The sequence below is a fragment of the Medicago truncatula genome, chromosome 7 (assembly GCF_003473485.1).
Source record: "Medicago truncatula cultivar Jemalong A17 chromosome 7, MtrunA17r5.0-ANR, whole genome shotgun sequence".
Taxonomy (NCBI): domain Eukaryota; kingdom Viridiplantae; phylum Streptophyta; class Magnoliopsida; order Fabales; family Fabaceae; genus Medicago; species Medicago truncatula.
Window position 1 is genome coordinate 49,299,879 of NC_053048.1, and position 26,033 is coordinate 49,325,911.

Sequence of the window (26,033 nt, forward strand, 5' to 3'; positions counted from 1 at the left end):
TAAAAGTTGGCACTATCAATATGGAAAGTCTTGAGGAAGAATAGGTTTTAACTACGGTTAAACTGTGGCTAATGTGATATGTTTTAATAAATACATTGGGCCATCATTCATATGCCAATTATTTTAGATAAAAAAAATTACTAATCCAAAAAAAAAAAAAATCAGTCAACATTAAGACTTCATCACCTACAAGTCACAACACAGCTATGACTTAGCACTGATCAATTTCACACAAAAAATGCTTACTTTTGTTACTTTATTGCATACATACCAATTCAAAAATTTCTTCTATTCTCATGAAAAAAGTGGAAGAAAATAATGTTAGTACAAAGATTTAGATAAACTAATAATTGAGAAGATAATGTGAGTACTCCAATAGGATAAGAAAACAAGCTAGTTAGATAAACCAATTATATTTGTACATGCATTGTGAGGACAGTATCCCTTTGCATAGAGGTCCAATAAAACAAGCACCAATGAAGCTTGCTAATGACATTACAAAATCCTCTAACAAGAACTGGGATTTGGATAAAATTTCCACAGGTTGTGATGTTCCTGGCCTTGATGCCATCCATATACCTGCTCCAATTACTAGTATAGATGCTAAAAGTATGAACAATTTCAAGAACCCGATCACTGTGTTGTTGAACTTATACACATTGATCACTTGTAAAGTTGCATTACTTTAATACATTTCCGAAAAGAACAAATACACAATAGTATCCCAAGTAAATCAATTACTACAAGGATCATTTTGCATAGTGAACGATAATCACTCAAAAACTTAAACCAAAACCAAAAGAGAGAGAAAGTGTACTCACAATAATGTCTTTTACACTCAATCTATATACTAGAAATAAATATTGTCATGAGAAATTAGTGATAAATAGAATGAAGTATGAAAACTGTATGTGGGAGTTGTGACGAATTCGGCTCTCAAACCAAAATCAAGAATAATGCTTTCCCGAACTAGGGAATGTGAGGGTTAAAATCCAATTACTTCAGATTACTCGAAGTGGAATTTTTACCCATTTGAGCAACTAAAAATTGACGATGTACAAAAATACACCACTTATAACTATTAATTTGACTTCAGAAGAAAGAAAAACTAATAAAAAACCAAATTGTATCTAGATCGTACATAAATATGTTGTTGGACAACAAAATAGTTGTCCAAATAACATTTCACTTTCTCTTAAATTAACATAGTACAATATAAGATATGTCCTTTCTTTCATTCATTGGCGTTTTTAGTTGGTCAAGGCCACCGATAACTGCATAAAGGAATCTTTCGGTACTTGCTGGTAAACAAACTTATTACAAGCACTCTCTAATCTTTGCAAAAACATACCAATAATTGATGGTGAGTGGATGCAAATAATCAGAGACATTGCAGGTATCTAGTTAGTGTCATTATTCTTACATGTAAAAAGCATGAAAAACGATAGGCATTGGAGGAGTCCAATTACATTGAATGAAATGCCAACTCAAGTTAAAATATCCAATAACTATGAAGTACTGGAAACACCGAACAGGGAAGACATTGAAGTCTATAAATGGACAAAATCTGCAAGTAAATTATTGTTTGTAAAGAATGAATTTTGCAATATCGTCGAGTCCTCCTTCCTCATAACATTTGCCAATCCGTTCCAAATAGCCGTCCCAATTTCCCTCTATAGAAGCCAAATCTAACAAGAAAGCTGCTTCATCCAATACAACCTGCAATTGATTTGAAAGTGAAAATAAGAAAAGATTAGCATGAATATCAGCAGGTGCCCTTGTCATTCATTTTTTATGTTGATAGACATTATATTCAAATGTAATCGATAAATAGTTGAAAATATACGAAACCTGTGCAGGCGCCTTCCCTTTTTTAAGATCTTCTTGCCTTCCCTCTTCAGTCACCTTCTCCTTAATATACTCAATTTGCTCATCGTCCCATTGAGCTATATCAGCAACGTCCTAAGCAAACAAATTTGACGGAAGAAGTACCCGAAAAGTATGAAATAGATGGGAATAAGTACGGAAATATAAAATATGAATGATAAAATTACACATAACTAAAAAATTCATACCCCTTCTTTCAAAAAAAAAAAAAATCATACCCTGTACATGCAGCCTAGAGTCCACCATGGTGATTTTAAAGCTCCCCTGGCGGCATCTTTAGCTTCTACTTTACGCCCAACCCTATAATTGTTTTTTTCCAGCAACAATAGCTCCTTAGAAGTTGAGAAAAGTAGGTTCACATTTATCATTTTGACCAAATTCGAGATGTAATAGAAAGTATTTACTACTACCAACCTCAACATAACCTCAGCATTGAACACAAAAGGTCGTGCAAATCCTGGAAAATGCTCCTTCTTTGTATAAAATTCCCCCGTCACTAAAGCTGAAACCTTCCACACACAGACATAGCCAATATGTATCAATTGACTATGACTAACGCTCGAGGAACAAATAAAATGTGAAAGAATTTTATAGTGTTATATTACCTGATCTCCTTCATCAAAATGCCGCTTCACTTTGCGCTCTAAGACATCAGGAAATATACCAACCTAAAAATAGATTAGGTTCTTGCAATGATTGATTGTGAGAGTGAACAATACAAGTTTACAAATTTATGAATACCTTTTTCAGAAGATAGCTGTCTAAGTTAGAAATCCCAGACTCGGCAAAATCACCCTTTCTATAAAGCTTTTCTCCAACATCAGCTGAAGCATGAAAGAGTTCTTCATTTCTCTCTTGACTGTCCTTCGCATCTTCTTCAACCAATATCCTGTGAATATATTGGTCTACCTGTATGAAGCAAATAAACAGCTTGCATTAATCAATGTATATTATCGACTATCATATTCTTCAATCACATAGTATCGTCACAATAAACACAAAATGAAGTGTCCATTAGTCTATGTGTGTGTATTATCAATTATCAACAATAGCCACCGTGATGTAGTGTTTCCCTTACAGTCTTAGCTAAAAGCCACACTCCGTGTTTTTTCACTTCCACCACCGGCATTTCCAATCTGTAGGTGTTTGCAACTATGAGACTATAAGATTCAGAACAATAAATTAACCATGAAAAAGGGATGAACATGGAGCCTCACTGGGGTGGAGCTGTGGGCCATCGCAGCAGTGCAATTACAGAACCTGTGAAGAAAATAATCATAGAAAGTTTATAAACAATACCACAGAAGTTTAAGATTTAGGACCTATTGGATTGATGTATTTGAGTTTCTCTGATGGCATAACCATATGCGCCAAAGTTTAGGAGAGCTTATAGAAACAGCTTATGACATGTAAATAATTTGTTTTCAGCTTATTTCTATAAGCTCTCAGTGATAGCTTATGAAAACAGCGTGTACTTTGACTTCATTTTATTGTTTGTCATAGAAATAGCTTATACATTAACACTCATATGATAAACACTTAATTGAGTTGTTTATCCTAACAAAACCCTATTTCTAAAAGCTATTAACTCTTAAATCCTTACCGGAGCTGTTTTTTGACAGGGGAATAGCAAGGGGGATTAATCCTTGCTTGGCACCCGGAGAAATAATTGTTTCCCCTGTTATACACAAATCATAACAAACAAACAAATAATTATCACCTAATTAATATCAAACCGTAGAAGTACTTCAAATTTCAAACCAAATATGTTTATATACTCTAGCATGGTTTCATACACCATATTAATGAGTAAACACCCAAATTGGTCCTTGAAATTGTATAATTGTGTCAATCTAGTCTCTCACATTATCAATATTTCAAAATGATGGGTCACGAGTGGATTCGGGGGATCATCCATATTGGATCAAGAACAATCATATAAAGATAATTTGACGCCACATCTTTACGCAAAACCTTAAATACATTAGGCTTATGGGTCCTTTCACTTATAAAGTGTTCAACCTCCACTTTTCTAAATCACACTTGCTACACAACACAAAATAATCTCTAAAATTTCAATTTTTTAATCAAGTTACCCCTCTAAAAGGATTTTTAGGGACTGAAATGAGATTAAGTCCCGTTAATGGTTATTCCATTAAGGGAGCATATAATTTTCTAACATCAGTGGACGAACCTATTGCAAGGGGATTGTTCGATGACGTTTGGCATACGAAGGTCCCGTTAAAGGTATCAATTTTTGCGTGGCGACTTCTCTGTAACCGTCTTCCGACAAAAGATAATCTTCGGCGGTGCCGTGTCCTTCAGCATGACGATAACAGATGTGTAGGAGGGTGCGGTGGTGAGGAGTCAGTAGGTCATCTTTTTATTGGTTGTACTACTTTTTGCAGTGTCTGGTATATCTATTTAATTGGTTAGGCATCAACTTCGTGGCTCCAGAAGCGACTGGCGAACATTTTCATCAGTTTGGTCACTTTTCCGGGTTAGCGCGATCTACTTATCCGTTTCTCAAATTGATATGGCCCGCGTGTGTTTGGATCATTTGGAAGGAAAGGAATAACAGAGTTTTTAATCAAAAGGCATTGGTTCCAACTCAATTAACAGACAAGGTAAAAATGTTATCTTTCCATTGGTTGAAGGCGAAACTCATTATCTTGTATGGGTCTAATGTTGTAATTAGTGTATATTTCTTTCCTTGTAATTTCGAGCAGCTCTAGTATGAGATATTTGTGACTGTCTTGTTCAAACTTTTGGGTGTTTCTCTTTTGCACGCCTTGTGGGAGATGAATCACTCCCATTGATATAATATATTGCATTTTGGCTTGTTCAAAAAAAAAAAAAAAAAGTTGGTAATATCGATAATCCATTTGAAATCAAGGGTCTGTTTGGGAGGAGGGTTTTGAAGGGCTGAGTCTACATCTTGATATATAATTGATATTTAAAAAAAAAATGAAAAGAATGTCATGATTAATGTTTATATATTAGTTTAATTATACTTGATTGATTTAAGAAAATATTCTATAGTGTCCGTAATTCAAAAATGAAAAGTAAGTCCTTCCTCACTTCCCCTCCAAATCCTCCATCCAAACAAAGCCTAAGTGAATAATATCAAAATGCATTTTGTAATTTGATTGATCGTCATTTAAGAATATTGATAATGTGTGGATTAGTTTGATACATCTATACAATTACAATGACAACTTGGATATTTATTCCCAAAATAATCGAAGTCACATATTCAACTAACTACATTCACAAAACACAAATTCATAACTGTTCTAAAGTTGAGTACAACAAATAAGCTGAATTTGAAGAAGAAGAAGAAGAAGAAGTGGAAAATGGTACCTCTAGTTTTCAAGATAGTCAAGAGTTGTGAGAGATGCTGAGGAGGTTGAGTTACAGCTACATCTTTTACAAAAGAAACATGCTCTGCAACAACGGAGAAAGTGAAGAATGGAAAAAGCCAAACAATAAGAAATTTGGAATGAGATGAGATGAGAGAATAGTGTTACCAGGAATGGAGGAAGAAGAAGAGATGCGAAGAGAAGCTGCACGGTGGTTGAGAAACAGAGGCACGGCGTTGCAACGTGAACTTCCGCCACACAATACTCCGCCGCTCATCTTCATTTCTCTAGTTTTTTATTCTCCTCCACACTCCCTATATCTGTTTTTCTTTTTCCGTTTCCAAAAGTTTTGTAAAATTAATAAATAAATACAGTAATTAATAGTTAATGTAACTTAATAGAAGTGTTTTGGGTTTAAAAACAATTTAATTGAAGTTTTTTTTTTTTTTTAAGGTCAATGGGTTTGAATCCCGAACCTTCGTATATATTATACATTATTCATATCAACGTGGATTAAGCTCACGAGAACAATTGAAGTGTTTTGTGAAAAAGAAAATTTATAATTATGTAGATCAAACCTATAAAACTTCATGAGAAAACTATATGATATTTTATCATATTATCAGGATATATTAACATATTAATATTAATAGGTGCTGAAATTGTTAGAAGTTTTGTTTACATAATCATCAACATAAGCATTTTGATTGATTTAATTTTTCTTTTATAAAGAGTTATTAATGGTGTAAGTATGTTAAGTTTGACCGCAATTGCCAATGAACTCGAGCTCTCCGTCTTAAATATATTATGAATATATATTACATATAGTATATAATTGTTATTGATAGAATTTAATTTGTATGTATCCCTAATGAATATTCAAGTAATAAGAGATTTAAGCCTCTCAAGCTACCATGAGTTTGATCTTTGATAGGGATGGCAATGGGTATTTAATGGGTAGGGTACTACAATGCCCATTCCCATACCTGTATTTTTAAAAATTATCTGTACTCGTGCCCGTACTCTCGTGGGCAACAACTTTAGTGCTCTTCCCCATATCATATGGGTATCTAAATGCACATACTCGCACCCATTATCCACACTTTAACTATGAAAAGACAATAAAAACATCACAATTGAAATAAAACTATGAACAAAATATTTTAAAATTAACTCATAAAATAATATGAATCGTAGTATTTAGTCAAATTAAAAACATTCAAAATATCTTTAAAATATTGTACACTAACAGGATGTAATTGTTATTGTATTAAGTAGTTTTTTGATTTAGGTTTTAGTTTAGGTTTAAATAGCTAAATAAATTATTTAATTATACATTAAAAATAAATAAATTACTTATGATATTAAATAAATATGTATATGCGGGGTTGCGGGTCTGGGCAGTATAGTACCCTTATCCGTGCCCATGCCCATTAAAATTTGTGGGTATTACCCGGATCCATCCCCAGACCCATGATAGCGGGGTTTTACTCTCCCCATTGTAGCTATTTTATGTGGGTATTCATTGGGCCTGGGTCCAAATGTCATCCCTAATCTTTGACCACTGTGTTTAAAGAAAATATGATCGAGAGGGACAAATCCACTTTATGTGTTTCACAATTCTCAACGAAGATTAATCATCGATAAAGAGTAAAAAAAACTCTTACCTATGGCTATAACATGGTTGCTCGAAAGAAAAGAAAAATTGTATGTGTCATCGGTATAAATAAGTTTTAATTACATGTTCAGTAAAATTTCACTATTTAGACTTGCCGTTGTCATGGTATTATTTTTCTTAATATATATGTATATAAAACTAAACAGCGGGATATGATTAAATGTGTGTAAAACTATTTTAGTTGCACTTTTGGTCATAAAATCACAAAAATAGCTTCAACTATTATGGAATCGAACTTAATTTTTTGTCCATCAATTATCACGTTTGTTGTAATTTTGGTCTCAACTCCTATTTTGACTTAAAAATTGATTTTTAGCCTAAAAATTGGCAATATAATGCCCAATTTGGTGTCAAAATCGTAAAAATGTGATAATTGATGGAATGAAAATGAGTATAAAATGGGAGGACAATTTTCGTAAATAAGGTGTAGTCCCGACACTTCTCCAACTTTCACGTAGCATAATGGAGAGAATCATATAATTTTTGCAGATAAAACAAACATTTTAATTTTAAGTACACATTTTAATCCCTACTTTATTTCGTGAAGAAGAAAAAAAAGTGTCCATATTACATTTGTATTAGTGTGAGCGTATTTATTTTAATCTTATTTGTAATAATATTTGTAATATGGACAACTTTTTTTTTGGTACAAATGATCAAAACATCTATTGGAAATGAATGTCATTTTAGTCAAAAATAATTGTTTTAAAAATGAATGTCACTTTTAAAATGAGTGTCGTTTTTGACAAAAATAATTGTTTTAAAATGAATGTCATTTTCAGTTTCCAATGCAATAATAATTTTTTCTTTTCAATTATACCCTTCAATTAATACTATGCACACAACTTCCAAAGTATTACTTTTAAAACCGACCAATAGTTAATAAGGATAATTTGGTAAAATAACAATTCTCTTTATTTTAATCATTGCATTTCTTAATATGTTTGTAAAAACCTTAAACGACATTCATTTTAAAACGGAGGGAGTAATGTTTTGATCATAATGTAATAAATGTCGAAATTAATATTTCTTTTTATATAAAATATTGCTTAATATAAAAGCGGACACATGGTATGGGGTTCAAACCCCATCTACCACAAAAAAAAAAAAATAGAAGCGGATACATAAACATGCTATTGCTCTGAAAGAGTAGAAAAAGAGTCCCCGTGAGTATAGCTCAGTTGGCATTGGCAGGGACAATGCATTGTTATATGTAGGGGCTGAGGTTTGAACACCGGACACCCCACTTATTTACCTTATAAGGTGAATTCTAACCAATAAACTACCTGACAAAAAAAATTGAAAAAGAAACGTTATTAATTAATGTATTATTATGTTCAAATCATCGAATCGCTATCACCGTGGCTAAAACTCTATCTTATGGAATTTTTTTGGACAGGATCTTGTGGAATGCTTTCATGTAAGTTTAAACGTTTTGATCACTCACGGAAAGATATTAATTAATTACTAATTAATCATCAATCACTTCAAAGAGTTAAATGATTGATTTATTTCAATATTTTGTTATTGTTTTTTTATTTTTTTGGTCTAGTATATTTTGTTATTGTTTAATTATTAAGTCTTGCTATCCAACGTCCAGAGCATCTACAATCATACGTAAACTAACAAGGATCATTCAATGAGTCAAACATGTACATGTTATTTGTTTATCATAAGTAAACTAAAAGGAGTATGTATTAAGGCCTCAATAACTTTAATGGTACTAAACTAAAAAAAAAAAACCTTAAATAAGTTCATTAATATGTGCATTTAGAAAATAAATAATAAGAAATTGAAAAGTGAAAGAATCACATGAATTTGAGATGGTGAGACCAACTTTTATATACATTATTTTATAATTTGTGAGACTCTCATTAGTTGATGAAGAGAAGGAGAATCTATATAGTTGTCGGCTAACTAATAGATACCTATTTTTTTTCTTATTTCAATAGGGTCCTTAATAGGTTGAGATTCTTTTTAAGTAAAGGATTCCACATTGTACACAATAGTACCAATAATGATGATATTTAATGATATAATAATCAAGCCTTTCTCTCTATAAAAAAGATACTCATGCCTAAATAGTGAACCCATGCCATATCTTATTCATTCCATATTATAACTTTGAGATTCAAAAATATGAATTTATAATTTATACAAGACTTAAATGCTCTTTTGGTCCCTTAACTATTTAATTGGTATCGCTTTGGTCCCTTAATTAAGAAAAATATTGTTTGAGGATTTTAAGCTTTTTTTTAGTCTCGTTTTTGTCCCTTCTGTTAGGTTTCCGTTAGGGTTTTAAAAAAAAATTAACTCCTAGACACGTGTCACCTTGCCATTGGCTCTGAGTTTTTATTTATTTATTTTTTTTACAAAAAAATTATTATTTTTTTAAAATATATTTTAAAAAAAAATCCCAGAACCAATGACAAGGTGACACATGTCACTTTGTCATTGGTTCTAGGGATTTTTTACAAATATATATATATTAAAAAAATTAATTTTTTTCATAAAAAAAAAAAAAAAAAATCTCAGATCCAATGGCAAGGTGACACGTGTCCACACTTAACGGCTTTTTATTAAAACTAACGGAAACCTAACAGAAGGGAGCAAAACGAGACTAAAAAAAAACTTAAAATCCTCAAATAATCTTTTTTTTTAGTTAAGGGACCAAAGCGATACCAATTAAATAGTTAAGGGACCAAAAGAGTATTTAAGCCTTTATACAACCATTAAGGAGAAGGAGGTGATATTTTTTAGGAAGATGCATAGATAACTATTCACCATTACTCTTTGTTTTCTGGAAAGTGCAGCGATAAATGTTCATCTCTCATCCAAAACAGAAAAGAAAATACGGAGGCATTAAAATGTTTCTTAAAAATTTATTCATAATGAAAGATAACATTCCTCTTCAGGAATGTTGTTCAAAGGTATGTCAATTCTAAATGCGAGACCGTTGAAAGAAGGACAAATGTATGAGAAATTAATCATGTTTCTTTATTCTTAGAATATTTGAGCCTGACACAAAATTGATTTGTATGGTAATGACCGTCTCATTTACAAACATATTGTTAGACTCTATCTCATTCAATATGACATTCTCTATAGATGATCAAACATATTTTCGATAGACTGTAATATTATTTAAATTTGTAGTTGTGGTTGTGTCTCAACCTTGCAAAATCAATTTATATGATGGGGATTATCCTCACTTATAACACTTGTTCATGTCATACCACTTTCAACGTATGACTCTTAGCACACATCCTTCTTAAAATTTATGGTTGAGCCTAACAAATCTCCACATTGTCGGGCCATATATCATTCAATGTAGAACTCTTTGACGCAGCCCCTTACACTCAGGACTGAAGATGAGATTGTGACTCGAGTTATCCGATAACGAAAACCTGATAGTCTGTGACTCAATAATTCCAGATAGACTCGTATATTATCTTAAATTTGTAGTTGTATTTCTTCCTAATGCGATATGCAGGAGATGAAATGTAAACCCCAGATTCTCCACTTATTTATCTTAAAAGGTGAATTTCTAACTACTTGACCAAAAAATAGAATTGATTATTAAAAAAAAAAAACCTTATAAGTGTATATCATTTGATAGTTTCATGAACGGAAATTAATTTATAGTTGTGAGTGTAACCGCCAAATTGCTTGAAAAAAATAAATGTAATCAATAACCACTATGTTCTACAAAGACCACACATTAGAAAATAGACTAGAAATTGAACTAGTCATGGTTCGTAAGTGTGAAATTGAAATTGAACTGAAATATGAATGCGGTGCTGAGGCCAGTAGGCCAGTAAAATAGACTAGAGCTGGTCCCATACATCTACGGCTATAGCTGCATGTACATATTGTTGTCTTGCTAATTAAGTACTTCCTTCGTTTTTAAATATAAATAAAAAAAAAATTAAATTAATTTATTTAATTATGATTGTGGTTCATAATATAAATTACAAGTCTTGTGAGACTCAAATAGACGATAAACTTTCTATAAATTTCTTAATGATGTTGTATATCTAACACTGATTTGCCAGCTATAACAGACCTTGGTTAAAATCACTCATCTTACCACTACATTGTTTGAAAGAAAGAAAAAAAACTACAATTATATAATATTTACCACGTTCTTTCAGAAAAAAAAATTACTACATCTTAAAATGTTTGTTGTGTTAGATTTCTCATATAAATGTTCTGCTGATACTTTTTTTTTATGGAGCTTTGTCGGTACTTGGCAGACAATTTTTCATATTTCAATTAGTATTGACAATGTATTTTAATATTTAGGTATTGGGGTTGAGGTTTTAAATCTCACTTATTCAGCTTTAAAAGTAAATTTCTAATCATTTGATTATTTGACCAAGGAAAAAATTATCATAGAATTAATTTATAATTTTAAAAAATTATTACTATCAATAATCATTTGTTATTAATTATTATTTACATAAATTTTGTCAAAACAAATGATAACTACAGACACAAACACGTGAGATGTCTTACGAATATAATTTACTTAGAATTTTACGAATAGTTTGTACCGAATAAAAAAAAATACGAATAGTACTCATTTTAAATAAAATATCCATTAGTTAACAAAATAACGGAGGCCATAATTAAAAATAAGAATGGGACTACCTTTTTTTAGTCAAATATTGTAATGGTAAGAATATCACATAATTTAAGGTAAAATAAAAAATAAAAAATTACGGTTCGATCGTGCACATCATCAAATTATCTATATAATGATGATATAATCAATCAAGTTTTACCCTTTTTATACCGCAATAGAAAGAAAAAGAAAAGGCTTGACAAAAAAAAAGAAAAGGACATTTACTTGCCAGGATAAACTAGTTTCACATTCACTTTAGATGTCAAGTATTTCTATTAAAATGTATTTTTCGTACAAATGATAAAATACAGTTTTGTAAAAAGTAGTTCATAATTTTTCGTTTTCATATAAAATTAATATATATTTCTCAATTTAGTACGAATGAAATAATACATAATGAGACAAGTATTTTTTGACATAACATATTCTATATATTTAGTTTGGACAAAAGTATTTATTTTTTATTTCCTATTAATATATATGATATGTCAAACAAATTCCTATTAATGTATATGGACAGCTAGTTATTTCCGGGGGAAGTTGGTATTTCATTTGTGTATAAATATAGTGCTGCTCTCGTCTTCTTCCTTCAACTTCAACCTTTATCCCTTCTATCTAGTGTTGCAGGAAATTTAAAGGGAAAAAAAGCCAATATTATTTTATAGTGTAAAACACTACACACCAAAATTTGAAGAAAACAAAATGAGATTCAAGGGAACACATTTTCCAGGCTTGGCTTTCTTGATTTTGGTATGCTTAGGATTTGACGCCGTTTATTGCTACAATCGACCACCGCCTCGTAAAACCATTTTTGTTCCTCACGATCATGATGACTCATCGCCACAACAGGTACATTTCTTTTCTGCTTTAAAATCATTAAATGCTTCACGACAAAAAACTGTTCAATCGTATTCATTGTTATAAATTTTCTATTAAATCATATCATGTGCTGCCTCTCAAACTTTCATTTACCATATACAATTGTTTGAGGTCGGTGGTTAGGTGGAGAAGACAACAATATGGATTACCAAATTGAAAACAACATGGAAACCATTGGCAGTTAAGATTGCCAAGTGGGAGAAGTAACTGTTTTTTTTTTTAATTAACATTAAGAAAGCTTTGCAAAACTTGACCAAAAAAAAATAAAGAAAGCTTTGCAAAAGTTATTACGACAATTTATTGACTAATTAATCGGATCATAGTGACCAGGTATTGTATTATATTTGGAAAGGAAACTATTTTTTTTGACCAGATAAATGAAAAAATTGTTGTCTTGACCAAAATAAAGAAAAAATTGTACTTAGAAAGAAAAACTATTTATTTATTACTTTATATTGTTGTCTTGACCAGAAGAAAAACATATTTACACTAACTTTATTAAAAAAAAACATATTTACACTAGGTAAGAATAAGGTTGAATTCATTTAAAAAAACAAGGTTGAATTTTCAATAAGGTTATGTTAATAAGTGCTTTTAGAACATTTGATGAGGAAATCAAGTAATATATTTGCATTGGATTCAACAATATTTTAACTTTTAAAAAAATAAAATTTATTATTTTTCACTATTTTTCCAATACAATATTTCTATTTTTCTCCTTTTAATCAATGCAACAATGTCACACTTTAGCATTTCCTTTTTCAATATACATAAATCTTTTCCCTCCTAAATTGAATGAAAAATAAAGACAGTAGTTAAGATCATTCTAATCTAATATTTTACAACATGATATATACTATTTCCGGTCACATTTATAAACAACTTTTTCTTTTTCAAATTTATTAAACAATTGGTGTATCTGGATTATAATATTTATTTTGTAAATCTAAAAGAGTAAAAATTGCTTATAAATGTGACCAAAAAGAGTATATATATATCATGCTCTAGGGAAATGGTTATAAAAACAAAACAAAAATATACTAATATGAACCTGATCCCAGAATTACCAAATTCTAAGCAAGTAATTTCTTCAATTTGCTTAGAATAAGGGATATCATACACTCTCATTTGAGTCTGGTTCAGTTATCGTAGTGTTCATGGTTCTAAAGGATTGTCTTCCTCTTTAATCCTTAAGATAAAGGATTGATAGGCAAACAAATAGAGCATGAGTTTTAAAAAGAAATGTAATAATAAGATTGTGTGGGCCTTGTAGGTACATATATCTCAAGTGGGCCAAGACAAGATGAGAATATCTTGGATAACTGAAAGCCCAACTCCAGCAACAGTACATTACGGCCCATCTCCTTCAGCAAACGCACTTTCTGCTACTGGAATCACCACTTCTTACCATTATGCTCTTTACGAGTCTGGTGAAATTCACAATGTCGTAATTGGTCCCCTCAGACCTAATACAGTCTACTACTACCGTTTGGGTGACTCAGAAAAAACATACAATTTTAAGACTGCACCAGCTCATTTTCCAATCATGTTTGGAGTAGTTGGTATGTCCTCTACATCCTCATTAAAGCCACACTATAGTGAAAACTAGTTTTTCATCTCATATGTCTATAATTAAAAATGTGCAGGAGATCTTGGACAAACAGAGTGGACAGTTTCAACATTGAAGCATTTAGGTGACTCAAATTACGATATGTTATTATTACCAGGAGATTTATCCTACGCAGATTTTTTACAAAATCTATGGGACTCTTTCGGTCGTTTGGTTGAACCATTAGCAAGCCAACGTCCATGGATGGTCACTACAGGAAACCATGATGTTGAGAAGATTCCAGTTGTCCACGAAGAGCCATTCACAGCATACAATGCAAGGTGGCAAATGCCATTTGAAGAAAGTGGATCAGATTCTAACCTTTATTATTCTTTTGATGTGTCTGGTGTTCATGTTATCATGTTGGGTTCTTATACCGATTTTGCACCGGATTCTTCACAATACAAATGGCTTCAAGGGGATTTACAGAAGATTAACAGGGGAAAAACTCCTTGGGTAGTGGTGTTGGTTCATGCTCCTTGGTATAATTCTAATCAAGCTCATCAGGGTGAGGCTGAATCTGTTGACATGAAGACTGCAATGGAAGGTTTGCTCTATAATGCACTTGTTGATGTCGTTTTTACAGGGCATGTTCATGCATACGAACGCTTTGTAAGTATTTTTATTTTATTTTATCATTATTAGTCTAGTTGAAGTGCTGGTTCAATCGGGTTGAAATCACGATGCAGATAACTCACTCACATACTAATTATTCTTTTATTTTCTTAGACACGGGTTTATAAAGATAAAGGTGACAATTGTGGTCCAGTGCATATTACCATTGGGGATGGAGGCAATCGTGAAGGCCTAGCCACAAGGTAATTAATACTTTTATTCTTTTCCTAAACATTACCAAAGGTGGTGTATATAGTAGTAATAAGTCATGATTTTAAATAATTTTATGTGGTATGTGATGATAGGTACCAAGATCCTAAGCCGGAGATATCAATATTCAGGGAGGCTAGCTTTGGACATGGAGTATTAGAGGTGGTTAATGCATCACATGCACTTTGGAGTTGGCATAAAAATGATAATGAGGAACCTGTTGTTAGTGACTCTGTTTGGCTAACAAGCCTTTCCTCTAACCCCGCTTGTAAAGCTTGATATACTACTACTTTGGAAGTTAAATAAATAAATTGTCCTAGGAACAATGATATCAACGGCATGCCTGGGTTAAGGTGTTATCTAAGTTAATTATTCTCAACAAATAATATTATAAATATCTTTCGGTGCAGTTACCATAATTTAGAGTTCATAAGCCGTAACAAAGCATGAATAGCACATAATCAAAGTCATTGTATATGTCATCCAATGTCGATTTATAAATTATTTTTGTTACGTAAAACTGAAGAATACACACACAAGTTCCACATTCATAAGCCAGTAAAGAAATACTAGATAAGCTAAATGGTGTTAGATAGCTCAATTTTTTTGAACTAAAGGTTAAAAAGTTTGAGGTCTTAAATTCAAATTTAGAAAAAATAACAATTAATTATTACCATTTGTCATCCGCAAAAAAGTTAGATAAGCTAAACACACTGCTACTAAATCTTACTCCTGTTGAAATAACCAAAGTCTCCACCCACACACTGAACCACTAATTAATAGTATTGTTTGAAAGTAAAAAAATTATCATTCATTTTAAGACAAGTTTTTTTTATCAACACGTCTCTTATTGCGAGACGGAAAGTATTGAATTTGAAGTCAAGTAAATACCGACCAAATATTGTTTTCAGCAAGTATTGAACTTAGTTTTTTTTTCTTTCTAGAGATGTATTAAACGTAAGCTTGAAATTAACAAATCATGAGTATCCTTTTATCAAGTAAATCCTAGAAAATTAGAAAAACAAAGGGCTTGTGTCAAAAAAAAAAAAAACAAAGGGCTGAAGAGATCAAGAAACTGTGTTGATGTTTACCAATATTTCAAAGTAGTTCATGTTTTTATCAAATATTTCTTAATTTGTTCACTCTGATGGTATACTATTAACTGTATTGATGTGTCACGGTAGCTGCCACGTGAACAATGGCATTACACTTTTGATTAGTCTTGACTAGTCAATGGTCAACTTTTTCTCTCTTCTTCTCCAACTATCTTCTTGTTCGTTGTTGTCCAATCTTTTTCTCCCGTCTTCTTCATCTAAATTATTTATTTCCCTCACTAATCTTAATCTTATTTTCTCATCCTTTATGTTTGTTTCTTAAATCTATAAATTTTTAAGTCCCAAAATTTCTCAAACCTATGAAGAACCATAAATCCCAAAATTTATATAGAAATTGAATAAAGATAAGGATTAAAATGACACTAAGTGGATAAAGTTAGAAACGATACGATTTTGACAGAAATCTCAAACTAACCAAGTTAACATGCCAAGTCAGCATAGTTAACAGTATTAGATAACATATAATAATGGGGACCAAATTGAATTTTGTTTGACAAAGACAAAGATTATTTTAAAATATTCATAAAGTTGAAGACTAGTTTGAAAGTGAACTACAAAAACAATGACTAATTTAATATTTTACTCCTTTTTATATGTGATTTATGAGTTATAACCACGTCCATTCATTATACTACTAATATATGATATGATAAATGTTTAAAAAAAAAGGTTATTCAAAAAGATAAATTTCACGTCAATCCATCGCAATAATGTTTAAATTTTTGTAAAATAAGTAAATAATTATCATAATATTTGATCGATTAACATGACTTTGATAACTCAAAAGTACTTGAATGAGATGATTTTTTTTTCTTCGAAGAAACTAAATTAGCTCATTTAAATTGACACCGAGGATAATCGAATTTGAGACCTTAAGATGAACATATTTTAAGGTTTCGAACCAACACCACTAAACCAACTCAAGTGGGTTTACTTAGATGTGATGATAAAAGATTTCATAAAAGCGGCGTCAAGCAAAATGGCCAAACATAAGAAAGCTTCTTCTGACAATCAACATGTTTTTATACCATTTGTTTTTTATACTTTCGGTTTCCTAACACCAGGGGTTGTTGACCTTCTACATAGCGTTCAAAATATCATGCATAACATTGTCATGTCTCCTAGGTCCATGAATCTTGTGTTTACGATGATTAGTTTTGTTATCCAAAAAGACTTGATAACGTTGTCCGCTTGCCTTCTATTCAAATATAAATAATGGTTTATATCATATATCCTATTATTCAAATTCAACCATGTAAATACTTCAGTGTTAAATTTTTTGAAGGGTTCACAAAGGATACTTGATTAACAAAAAAAAAAAAAAACATAATTTTGATGGTTTTTTTTTAATCTAAAATGATGGTCTATTTGTTGATTCTCTAGCCGATAGAATCACACACTCAGCCATGATGAGCTGATATAATAACTACTACTGTGGGGTGAAATTTCAAAGGCATCACGTGTGTTGATAGTTGATGTTCCACGTTCATAATTTACTTTCCTTCTCACAGAGCGTTGCACTGCATTAATCATCCCCGAAACTCTCTCCAAAAATTAAAGATTGATATCATTACACCCTGCATAATTGTAATTATAGAAGAAAATGTACATGATGAAGATGGCTATTCATGAGTGCAAATTATACATCTAGCCGTGAGTAATAACTTGCGCACATCACAAACATTTATGAACAGGAAAAAAGAAGTACTAGTGAAAAACAGTTCTAGACCAAAATAAATCATGAATGCACCGGTTTTCATTAAATTATTAAATGTGGAGTGACACAATGTTGCAGGGGTAAAAGCAAAAGGACTTTCTAAGAGGGACTATTAAGGATTATTGTTGGGGCATTCTCATGATTGTTAGTTTCTGACGAGATTTACGAAAAACTTTAATTACTACCTATGGCTTTGCTTTTGGAGGATACCCTCCTTTTGCCCCCTACACTTACTGATTGTACCATTGTTATCAGAATTGAATTTAGGGAGTTGTTGACCAAGCTCAATTTGAACATTTGATGGGATAGGAAATCATGAGAGGCTACAACTTTGGTTGATCAAATCAAAGCCATAACTTTGCTGTAGTTATGTGGTGGCTTAAATAACAAGGGTAAGGGGACTCAATTTCTATAGAGCTGCCGAAATATAGAGCTCCCCCCCAACTACTTAAATAATTGTTTTTTTTTTTTTGGTAGATAAAGTGGCTTAAATAACAACGTTGGTTTTTTTAACAAGTATCGTTGCTATGCTTCAGTCATTGCTTGTGTTTAGGATTTATTGAGAATGGATTGGAAGGTGCATTTATGCCACTCTCTCATAGAAGGGAATGTTAGTGTAGATTTTTTTGACTAAATTGGATGCTGCCAGCAATGACAAATTCAAGATTTGGGACTCTCCTCTGAAAGATTTGAATTCTTTTCTTTTAAGTGACTCCTTGAGGGTTCTTTATCCTCGGGGCTAGGCTTTTTTTTTTTTTTTTTTCTTTTTCTCTTTTTTTAAGCATATATACCAAAAAAACTAACGCATGAAATTGCGAGATTTTGGATTCAAACTTTGATACAATTATTCAATTTAGCTTATATATCAATTTTGGTTGATTTATTTGTCTTTTATAAAAAAAATATGATAGAGAGAGTATATAACTTATAGGATATAACCCAAAAAGATTAAACTATCAAATTACATTATTTATATTGTATATAAAACAAATTAAGATCGTTTTGTTCCATAAAAAAAAATTGTAAAGATTTGTTGTATTGTGCCAATAAAAACTAAAGATAGATGTGCAGGGACAAAAATATACACATTAATAACGGTTGTGCTATTTTTTTACGTGTCTTTTGGTTGTTTAGTGTTTATAATTGTCAATATAATAGGTAAAATATGTCCTCTTTCCTTCTTTTTTGGATGATCGAGGTTTGAATCTCAGACCTTGTATATTTTAGACATTGTCTCTATCAACTGAGCTAATTAAGCTCACGAGGACATATATTTTTGTCCTTATAAATATACCAAATTTTCGTTTTAATTCCTCTAAAAAAAAAATAGATTTTTAGTCCATCAATAAATTTCCATCATCATATTTGGTTCATACTTTTTAATCGACTCATGTTTAGCTGTCACATTTGAATGAAACTTATCATAAATGGGTGGAGTATTTTGACAATCTCCCCCCAAAAAAAATCAATTTTTAACAAAATATGAACTAAATGTGAATTTTTAAGCACAAAAAACATAAAAATTCATATTTAACCTATAAAATATAAAGTTGTTCATAACAAAATTGGTGTAAATTAGCAAATTGAGTGTAAATTAACAAACTTTCTTTAATGAAAGTTGCAAAATTAACCCTTAATTAGATACGAAATTGGTTTTTTCAACCAAAAAAAATATACTCATGGACTCTCGTCATAGACTCGCGAGTCTATGCGAGTATGTAGGAATTAACCTGGGTCTAACACAAGAACAATTATATGCGTGATTCACTCGTTTTTATCTTCTAAACCTGTAAATTCATATAAGTTTATTCTCGAGTTTTACGATCATGTTTCTAATTTGTATTGAGTTTTATACATTACTATCATTTGCAATATAAGAGTTTTATACATTACTCTCTAAGACTCTTTGTCACGAGATGGAACAAATTCATATAGTAAGTTTTTTGTGGGGAAATATGGTTGGAATGTTTGCTACCGTCAAAAGAATAGAAGTGGGTTAGGTCTTACTATACCTCCAAATATAAAATGATGTTTTTCTCCTGAAAAGGCTTTGGAACCTGTTCAACAAGAAATTTGTTCTCTAGTATGGTTATTTTATACTCCCTCCATCTTATTTTAAATGATACAGTTGACTCTGTTTCGTTTATCAATGGACAATTTTGAACTTAAATATTTTTAATAATAATATATTAGAAAAAAATATGAAAAAATTGATATTTTAAAAATATTCATCAAGACGAATCCAACCCTCCGTCCCTAATTATAGGATCCTTTTGAAAAAATTACGGGAATTAAGATAGTGGATATTTGTATTAAATATGTTTATAATTACTATTATTTTTACAATTTTATCCTTTAAGAGAGAATTGGTTTATGTTTTCAACATGATATTTATTGCTGATTGAAGAAAATTATGTATAATAAATAGGGGCATGCATGTAAAGAAATAATTAATATAGTTGGAAATAGCAAAGGGGTCTTATGAAAAGGGACAAAAAAAATTCACAAAAGGGTCTTAAAATTAGGGACGGAGGGAGAAGTAAATATTTAGCAACGAAAAATATTTTTTGAACTTTTAAAAAGTTGAATTAATGTGTGATTTTTAAAGCGAATATTTATAATTGGTTTTTTTTATGTGTCCTTATTTTGCTAAACAAACCTGCCTTATGACATGTGCATTAGTCGTGGCCAAGATTTTATGAGGGAGCTAAATATAAAAAAAAAAAATGAAAAATCTTGTCTTCTCAATTTTTGTTGTCGACAAAGATATCTATTTTTTATTTTTTTGAAAACAAAGATATCTACTTAGTTACTTTAAAGACAGCTAATCTCAAAATAAGAAAAACAAATTTATCTATCATGTGATATTATTTTCATTTGTTAACTAGTTACAAACTCGTGTTTTACACGGGTTGAATAACGTATCTTGTAAAAAAATTGTTCTAAACAAAAAATGAACTAATTAAGGAATATTGCACAAACATTATAAATATTTATCAAAACATTACCAGGTCTTGATTCTTGAAAAGAGCATATATTTTGTCCATGAGATCAGGAAAACAACATAATAATTAAGATTAAACTAATTGGAACCAATGATGTGCAAATTACGATTACATTTGCATGACACAGAATGAACCAAAGAAACATCATTTCTAAGTTAAGATAGTTTTAGATTAGAGTTAAGGGTAAGTCCAAAGTATTATCATTCAAGTACCATACATGCTAGAGGATAGAAGTTCATGAAGAACAAAATGAGTAGGAGTCCAGCAGAAAAATAAAAGTATCTTTAAATTGACAATGATGAAATGAATACTCATTACCCTGTTCGTAAACTCTTTCTTCAAATAAAGAAAAACAAAAACAAAAATTAAAACCCTCAAAACTCTACCCATCATTTCTTCACTTCATATCATATTTTTCTTCTTTCTAATATTCCATTCTTTTTCTTGCTTGAAAATTAGTCTTAATTACTTCCTAGCTCTCCAAGCTGTTGTTGAAAACAAAGACATATCCTGCCAGCAAGTTACTATACATCCATTTTCTTCTCTCCAGCACAATCTCAAACTCTCCAAGAGAGTTACATTTGATTTTAGCGTTAAGTCCTGATAATTTACTTCGCTAGGATCTAAATTTTGAACGGGGACAGGACTGGATGTTGTCAGCACAGAATCTAAAGACCATGCTATTTCCTAAATCCTGAGGTAATTCAAGAAATGAGATATATATCACTAATAATTCAGGTATTCTTATGAAGTTATGACCACCTTAAATATAAGAATCGCCTCAAAGAAAAATACTCTCTAAGTTTCCAATTACATTGCTTCATGAACTCGGTATAGATTGCTTCGGATCGAAATTTAGCAACAACAGATCTGGATGTACAGTATCCTTGCATGGAATTAAATGACATATATTAGTGAATATATACTCTTAAACATGTATCGATAAATCTAGCAAATACACTATTAAATTAACAAATTTGTTTGACGCATTAAGGCCACATTTTCTTCTTTATTTATATTTCTCAAGGTGAAAAGGTGAGATTAGCTGAAAGGAGATATGACTACTACCTTCTAGATAAGCCAAGAATTCCAAGCTTGATTTGTAATTTTTCAAGAACTCTGGTCTTCCAGGAGAAAATGCACCTGGTTTTCCCTTCTGAATAGTAAAGAGAACCTCTCTAAGGATTGAATTGGCCAAGAAGTCAAAGACATGTAAATCTGAATTTTTCCGCACCAAATACCAAACTTTAGATATGTAAATATAATGGTTTGATATGCAAGCATGATATATGTTAGCACAACCACAAGCATGACCATAAATGACCTAGCTAACAGTACATGTATGTGAAAGGTGGTTTAATAAGTTTTAACTTTTAAAGACCAAAAAGAACTAAGGATTGCCTCAGCAAGTACTGACATGGTCCAAGAAACCAATGCAGTATGACAGATTAAGGCTCATAAGGATCCTAAACTTAAAGTGGTAAGTAAAAGTTAGATGAGGTACCAACTGAAGAAATATCCAACAAAAATTTGCAATCTTTATAAATGCGCTTAAAGGGACTTTACCAAATCCACAGGAATCAAGTATCATAAACCATTTATCAAGTTTTTCATGTATTTCCTTTCTTTCAGCTCATGAACGTAATTTGCTGAATTTTTGCGTTTTTCTGAACGTAATGCAAGACTGCAGCCCGACCACTGAATGGAAGATTTTGCAATTCTAGGAAACAAAAAGAAAATTAAAGTTTCTCACAATTAAATCCATTTAAGCATATTTGACATCTTTGTCAAGAAAAGTATAAACCTCACATTCTTCGAACAGATTCGGAAACAATTTACCTTAATCGCACATCCTTCCCCGATAACACTATCAGTGATATCAACATCAAGCATCTTCGACGGAGGCAAATATTGCGATTGAGTGTAAACTGAAGATGAACGATCATAGAAACTGAAATTAAGATCCATTGACACCATGACCAAGATGCTCTCATAGAGTGCATTGACATGACAATATGATGATTATATGGAAGATAGCCTATTTATTTACCTGAAGTCAAGTACATGCTTTTTGGCGATTCCGAAATTCACATTATAGAATGCCTCAATGGTATCAATGTCTTCCCGGTAGCCATCATATAAGTAAGCTTATACCTATGAATTTTTCACAAAATTACCTTAGATCTTGATATTTAAGCTATGAAAGTTCCAAAGCAAGATTATACAGGTCAATCCAATATGATGCACATATTTATCAAACTCAGATTCTCCACCACAATCCATATATTGTTTCAATCCAATTTTTTCAAACTCACATTCTTTACCACAATCCATATATTGTTTCAATCTAATGAATTTAGTGGCACACATCATATTTATTGCTTTAAGTCTCTAAAACTGCAACATGGTAGCTTAAAAATCTTAACATACATCATCCTAAGGATTAACAAATGAAGATATTTGACAGATAAAAATGCAACAAATGATGCTTGTTAATAGACTTGAAACTTACCAAATACAACAATATTAGAAAGCTAAGCTAAGACCATGATGAAATTCAATGCACACAAAGAACAAAATTGATGCACATGCCAAAAACAATATATTAATTTAAAGAAGATTAAAGAAATCCAAAATAGAGAATTTAAAGAAGAAGCTCAACTTACCCAATCTAGAAGATATATAAAATTCTCCTCTTTTGTGCTATTTCCCTTTCCATCATCACCTGCTCATTTGTTTGCTCTTCCTGCAAACACAAAATATGAAATTACTTATCAAAGCAAAACAAACTTTGAGGTGGAATAAGTTATGATATCACATCGTATAATCATTTTAAGTTATGTTACAATATTATCTACACAAAAATCCATAACATTGAAATCTACCACCAATAAGGAGGAAAGGAAATAAAAATCGATAAATAGTTTCAATTCAGCCCCGAGTTGAAGGGAGAAATCATCAACAAACATATTAAGATTTCACATCACATGAACTTAATATTCTCTATCCTAAACTGCCAAGCCAAGACAAAATATTCCCTATAATTTCTTTTTTATAAGTAAGCTCTAATATTTTAGTTTGAATGCAGAATTTTGAATAGGCAAATAGAGAAATTGGTTCTTTCATACGAAGTAATTATATTCGAGACATTGGACAGTAAATATGAACAATTTCTTAGTCGATATTCGAAATTTAGTTTGCCATGTTGGATTTTGGCTACATTTCATAAGTGTATTCAAATACTTATGCTAATAACATAATACTACCAGAACTGTTTACGTCACACATAAATTGAGCCTAAACAAACTTTCATAGATACCCTCTTAATCATCAATCCTTTACTCTGAACAATATGTCAATTGGAGCATCTTTAGTAGATACCTAAGGCTGAGTTAGATACTTAATTATAAGCCTGAAACTAAGAGTTTTCACGCTATAATAAATAGTATAGATGTAAGAGTACTCACAGAAAATGAAAGAAAGTAAAAGGAATACAAAAAATGAAAGATAGTAAAATGAATACAGAAAATGAAAGAAAGTAAAAGGAAAAGAATGAAGGAAGCATAAAGTATAATAGTGATGATGATGAATTGAACTAACTGTTGGGATGATTTGGTACGGAAAGTCTGTACGCCGAGAGAAAGACACGCAATCCATTTGTCCTTGAATTGCATCTCCGTGTAGAGGAGGGCGAAGAGAGCGATTCCGGTGAAGTTGGCAGCAGAGAGTAGTTTGTTAGTACTACCTTTCAGAACGGAGTATATCTTACAAAAAATCCAGATAAATAAAACAAAATCAAGAGCCTTGTTTTATCTCTTCTCAATCCCTTGCATAATGGTGTTAGAGAATTGAATTAACAACTTAAATAAAAGGATTCATTGAAGAATTTAACAGGACTTGGAGACAATTTCAAAGCCTAAATATAAAACACACATTTGTAACCCAAAAAGAACATGAGTTGTAAAAGTAAATCCATGAGGCATTCGATCAAACATGTAAAATAAGAAATAATTGAAGATGGAAAAATTACCCAAAAGCTGATGAATCCAAACAACATCTTGAACAGGGGAAATAACATATCTTTGCATTTCTCCAACTCATAAAAAAGGATTGAAAATAGACATTATAACCTTAAGCCAAAAAGAAAAAAACATTCTTCAAAAAGGATTACAGAGACAAAACAAATCAATAGACACAAAATCACCAAACAACAAACAAAAAAACTTCAATATTGGAAATTCACTTCTAATTTATTTCATGAATCAATCCCCCTTTTTTGAAAATTAAACTTTGAATCCTTACAATGAGTCTAATACAGAGAAACAACATTAATAATATAAGGGAAATATGATCTTTTGACCCCTTATCTTCTCAAAAACTTGCGATCATGACCCCTTTTTGGGACACGTGGTGTCTTCTCAGCAATTTTGAGACAAAAGGGGCCAAAATTGTCATTTTTTTAAATAGAGGACCAAAATCGCAACTTTTTGAAACTTAGGGGTCGAGAAGTGCAGTTTAGCCTAAATTTTAATGATTCAATTGCAAAATTCAAAGAGATTAATGCAAAATTAGGACAAATATAACTGTACCTTCAACTAAACACTACCAGAAGGAAAGGACATCACATAATTCTTACCTACCAACTACCTAATTCATTGCCAAAAACAATATTTATAGAAAATTGAAACAAAACCATCCATATCAATTTACAAAATTCTCCATTTTTTTTTATCAAAAATAAAAATAAAAATCATCTAGATGAAGCTTACAATGTTCCACATCGGTTCTATCACAAAATCAGACATGAAGAGAGAGAATTTCACAATAAAACTTTAAAAACTAACAATGCATTCATTTGGGGGAACGAATCACTAAAACAAACCTTAAAATCAAACCCAAAACCAAAAAGACAATGCAATTGATCTTACAACAAAAATAAAGACATAAAACATGCAGTAACATGCTTTCAACTTGAATCATGCGAGTTTTGTTGAGTTACGTCATCATTTTTCTTTGAAACAAAAGAATGAAATAATATGAAAAAACATAAACAAATATTAATCTTTTTGCATATTTGGCTTATTAACATATAAAACAAATTGTGAGGTGAAGTAATAGAGACAAATTTTATAGTATCAAAATTAAAATACAGTAAAAAAGAAATTAAATTCTTTAAGCCTACAAATTTCACTAAGAAGCAATAAGATACATCATGAGAGAAAAAAGGTAGGAAGATGAATAAAATAAATTTTGAAATTTGAAATCGAATTTGAAAGTGAAAAAGAAGAGAAATGGAGGGAATAATACCTTGAACTTTGACATATGAATC

The 26,033-nt window shown here is 31.0% G+C and overlaps 2 protein-coding genes and 1 long non-coding RNA gene across 7 annotated transcripts; 1 reads left to right on the top strand and 2 right to left on the bottom strand.

Annotated features, from left to right (window-relative positions):
• Positions 1-1,216: 1,216 nt before the first annotated feature.
• On the bottom strand, positions 1,217-5,597 carry LOC11427177 (protein IN CHLOROPLAST ATPASE BIOGENESIS, chloroplastic). Its single transcript, XM_003625748.4, has 11 exons — positions 5,418-5,597; positions 5,251-5,334; positions 3,491-3,565; positions 3,105-3,147; positions 2,966-3,023; positions 2,629-2,796; positions 2,493-2,555; positions 2,302-2,396; positions 2,106-2,187; positions 1,852-1,962; positions 1,217-1,719 (listed from the first exon to the last, which is right to left on the bottom strand). The coding sequence occupies exons 1-11, from the start codon at positions 5,530-5,532 to the stop codon at positions 1,579-1,581; spliced, it is 1,035 nt and encodes a 344-aa protein (XP_003625796.1). The 5' UTR covers positions 5,533-5,597; the 3' UTR covers positions 1,217-1,578.
• A 6,462-nt stretch (positions 5,598-12,059) lies between these two features.
• LOC11432966 (probable purple acid phosphatase 20) lies at positions 12,060-15,286 on the top strand. The gene is made up of 5 exons (XM_003625750.4): positions 12,060-12,403; positions 13,707-13,995; positions 14,080-14,654; positions 14,772-14,860; positions 14,963-15,286. Exons 1-5 carry the CDS (start codon positions 12,257-12,259, stop codon positions 15,144-15,146), a joined length of 1,284 nt encoding a protein of 427 aa, XP_003625798.2. The 5' UTR covers positions 12,060-12,256; the 3' UTR covers positions 15,147-15,286.
• Positions 15,287-20,965: 5,679 nt separating this feature from the next.
• Positions 20,966-24,467, bottom strand: LOC11423290 (uncharacterized). Of its 5 annotated transcripts, XR_005642905.1 has the most exons (6): positions 24,305-24,467; positions 23,371-23,450; positions 22,755-22,858; positions 21,773-22,632; positions 21,467-21,590; positions 20,966-21,398 (listed from the first exon to the last, which is right to left on the bottom strand). It is a non-coding gene; the product is annotated as an uncharacterized lncRNA (long non-coding RNA). The 5 variants fall into 5 exon arrangements; XR_005642908.1 differs by lacking the exon at positions 21,467-21,590 and having other exon boundaries at positions 20,968-21,398; XR_005642906.1 differs by lacking the exon at positions 20,966-21,398 and having other exon boundaries at positions 21,426-21,590.
• Positions 24,468-26,033: the final 1,566 nt, after the last annotated feature.

What these genes read in the sequence shown, in the direction of transcription:
- LOC11427177 (XM_003625748.4), bottom strand. Translation starts at nt 5,532, where the DNA reads ATGAAGATGAGCGGCGGAGTATTGTGTGGCGGAAGTTCACGTTGCAAC. An exon ending in GACTATCTTGAAAACTAGAG is followed by an intron (nt 3,566 to 5,250) that starts GTACCATTTTCC and finishes TGTGTATAACAG; the next exon opens with GGGAAACAATTATTTCTCCG. An exon ending in CCTGTCAAAAAACAGCTCCG is followed by an intron (nt 3,148 to 3,490) that starts GTAAGGATTTAA and finishes TTTTCTTCACAG; the next exon opens with GTTCTGTAATTGCACTGCTG.
- LOC11432966 (XM_003625750.4), top strand. Translation starts at nt 12,257, where the DNA reads ATGAGATTCAAGGGAACACATTTTCCAGGCTTGGCTTTCTTGATTTTG. An exon ending in ATGACTCATCGCCACAACAG is followed by an intron (nt 12,404 to 13,706) that starts GTACATTTCTTT and finishes TGGGCCTTGTAG; the next exon opens with GTACATATATCTCAAGTGGG. An exon ending in AATCATGTTTGGAGTAGTTG is followed by an intron (nt 13,996 to 14,079) that starts GTATGTCCTCTA and finishes AAAAATGTGCAG; the next exon opens with GAGATCTTGGACAAACAGAG.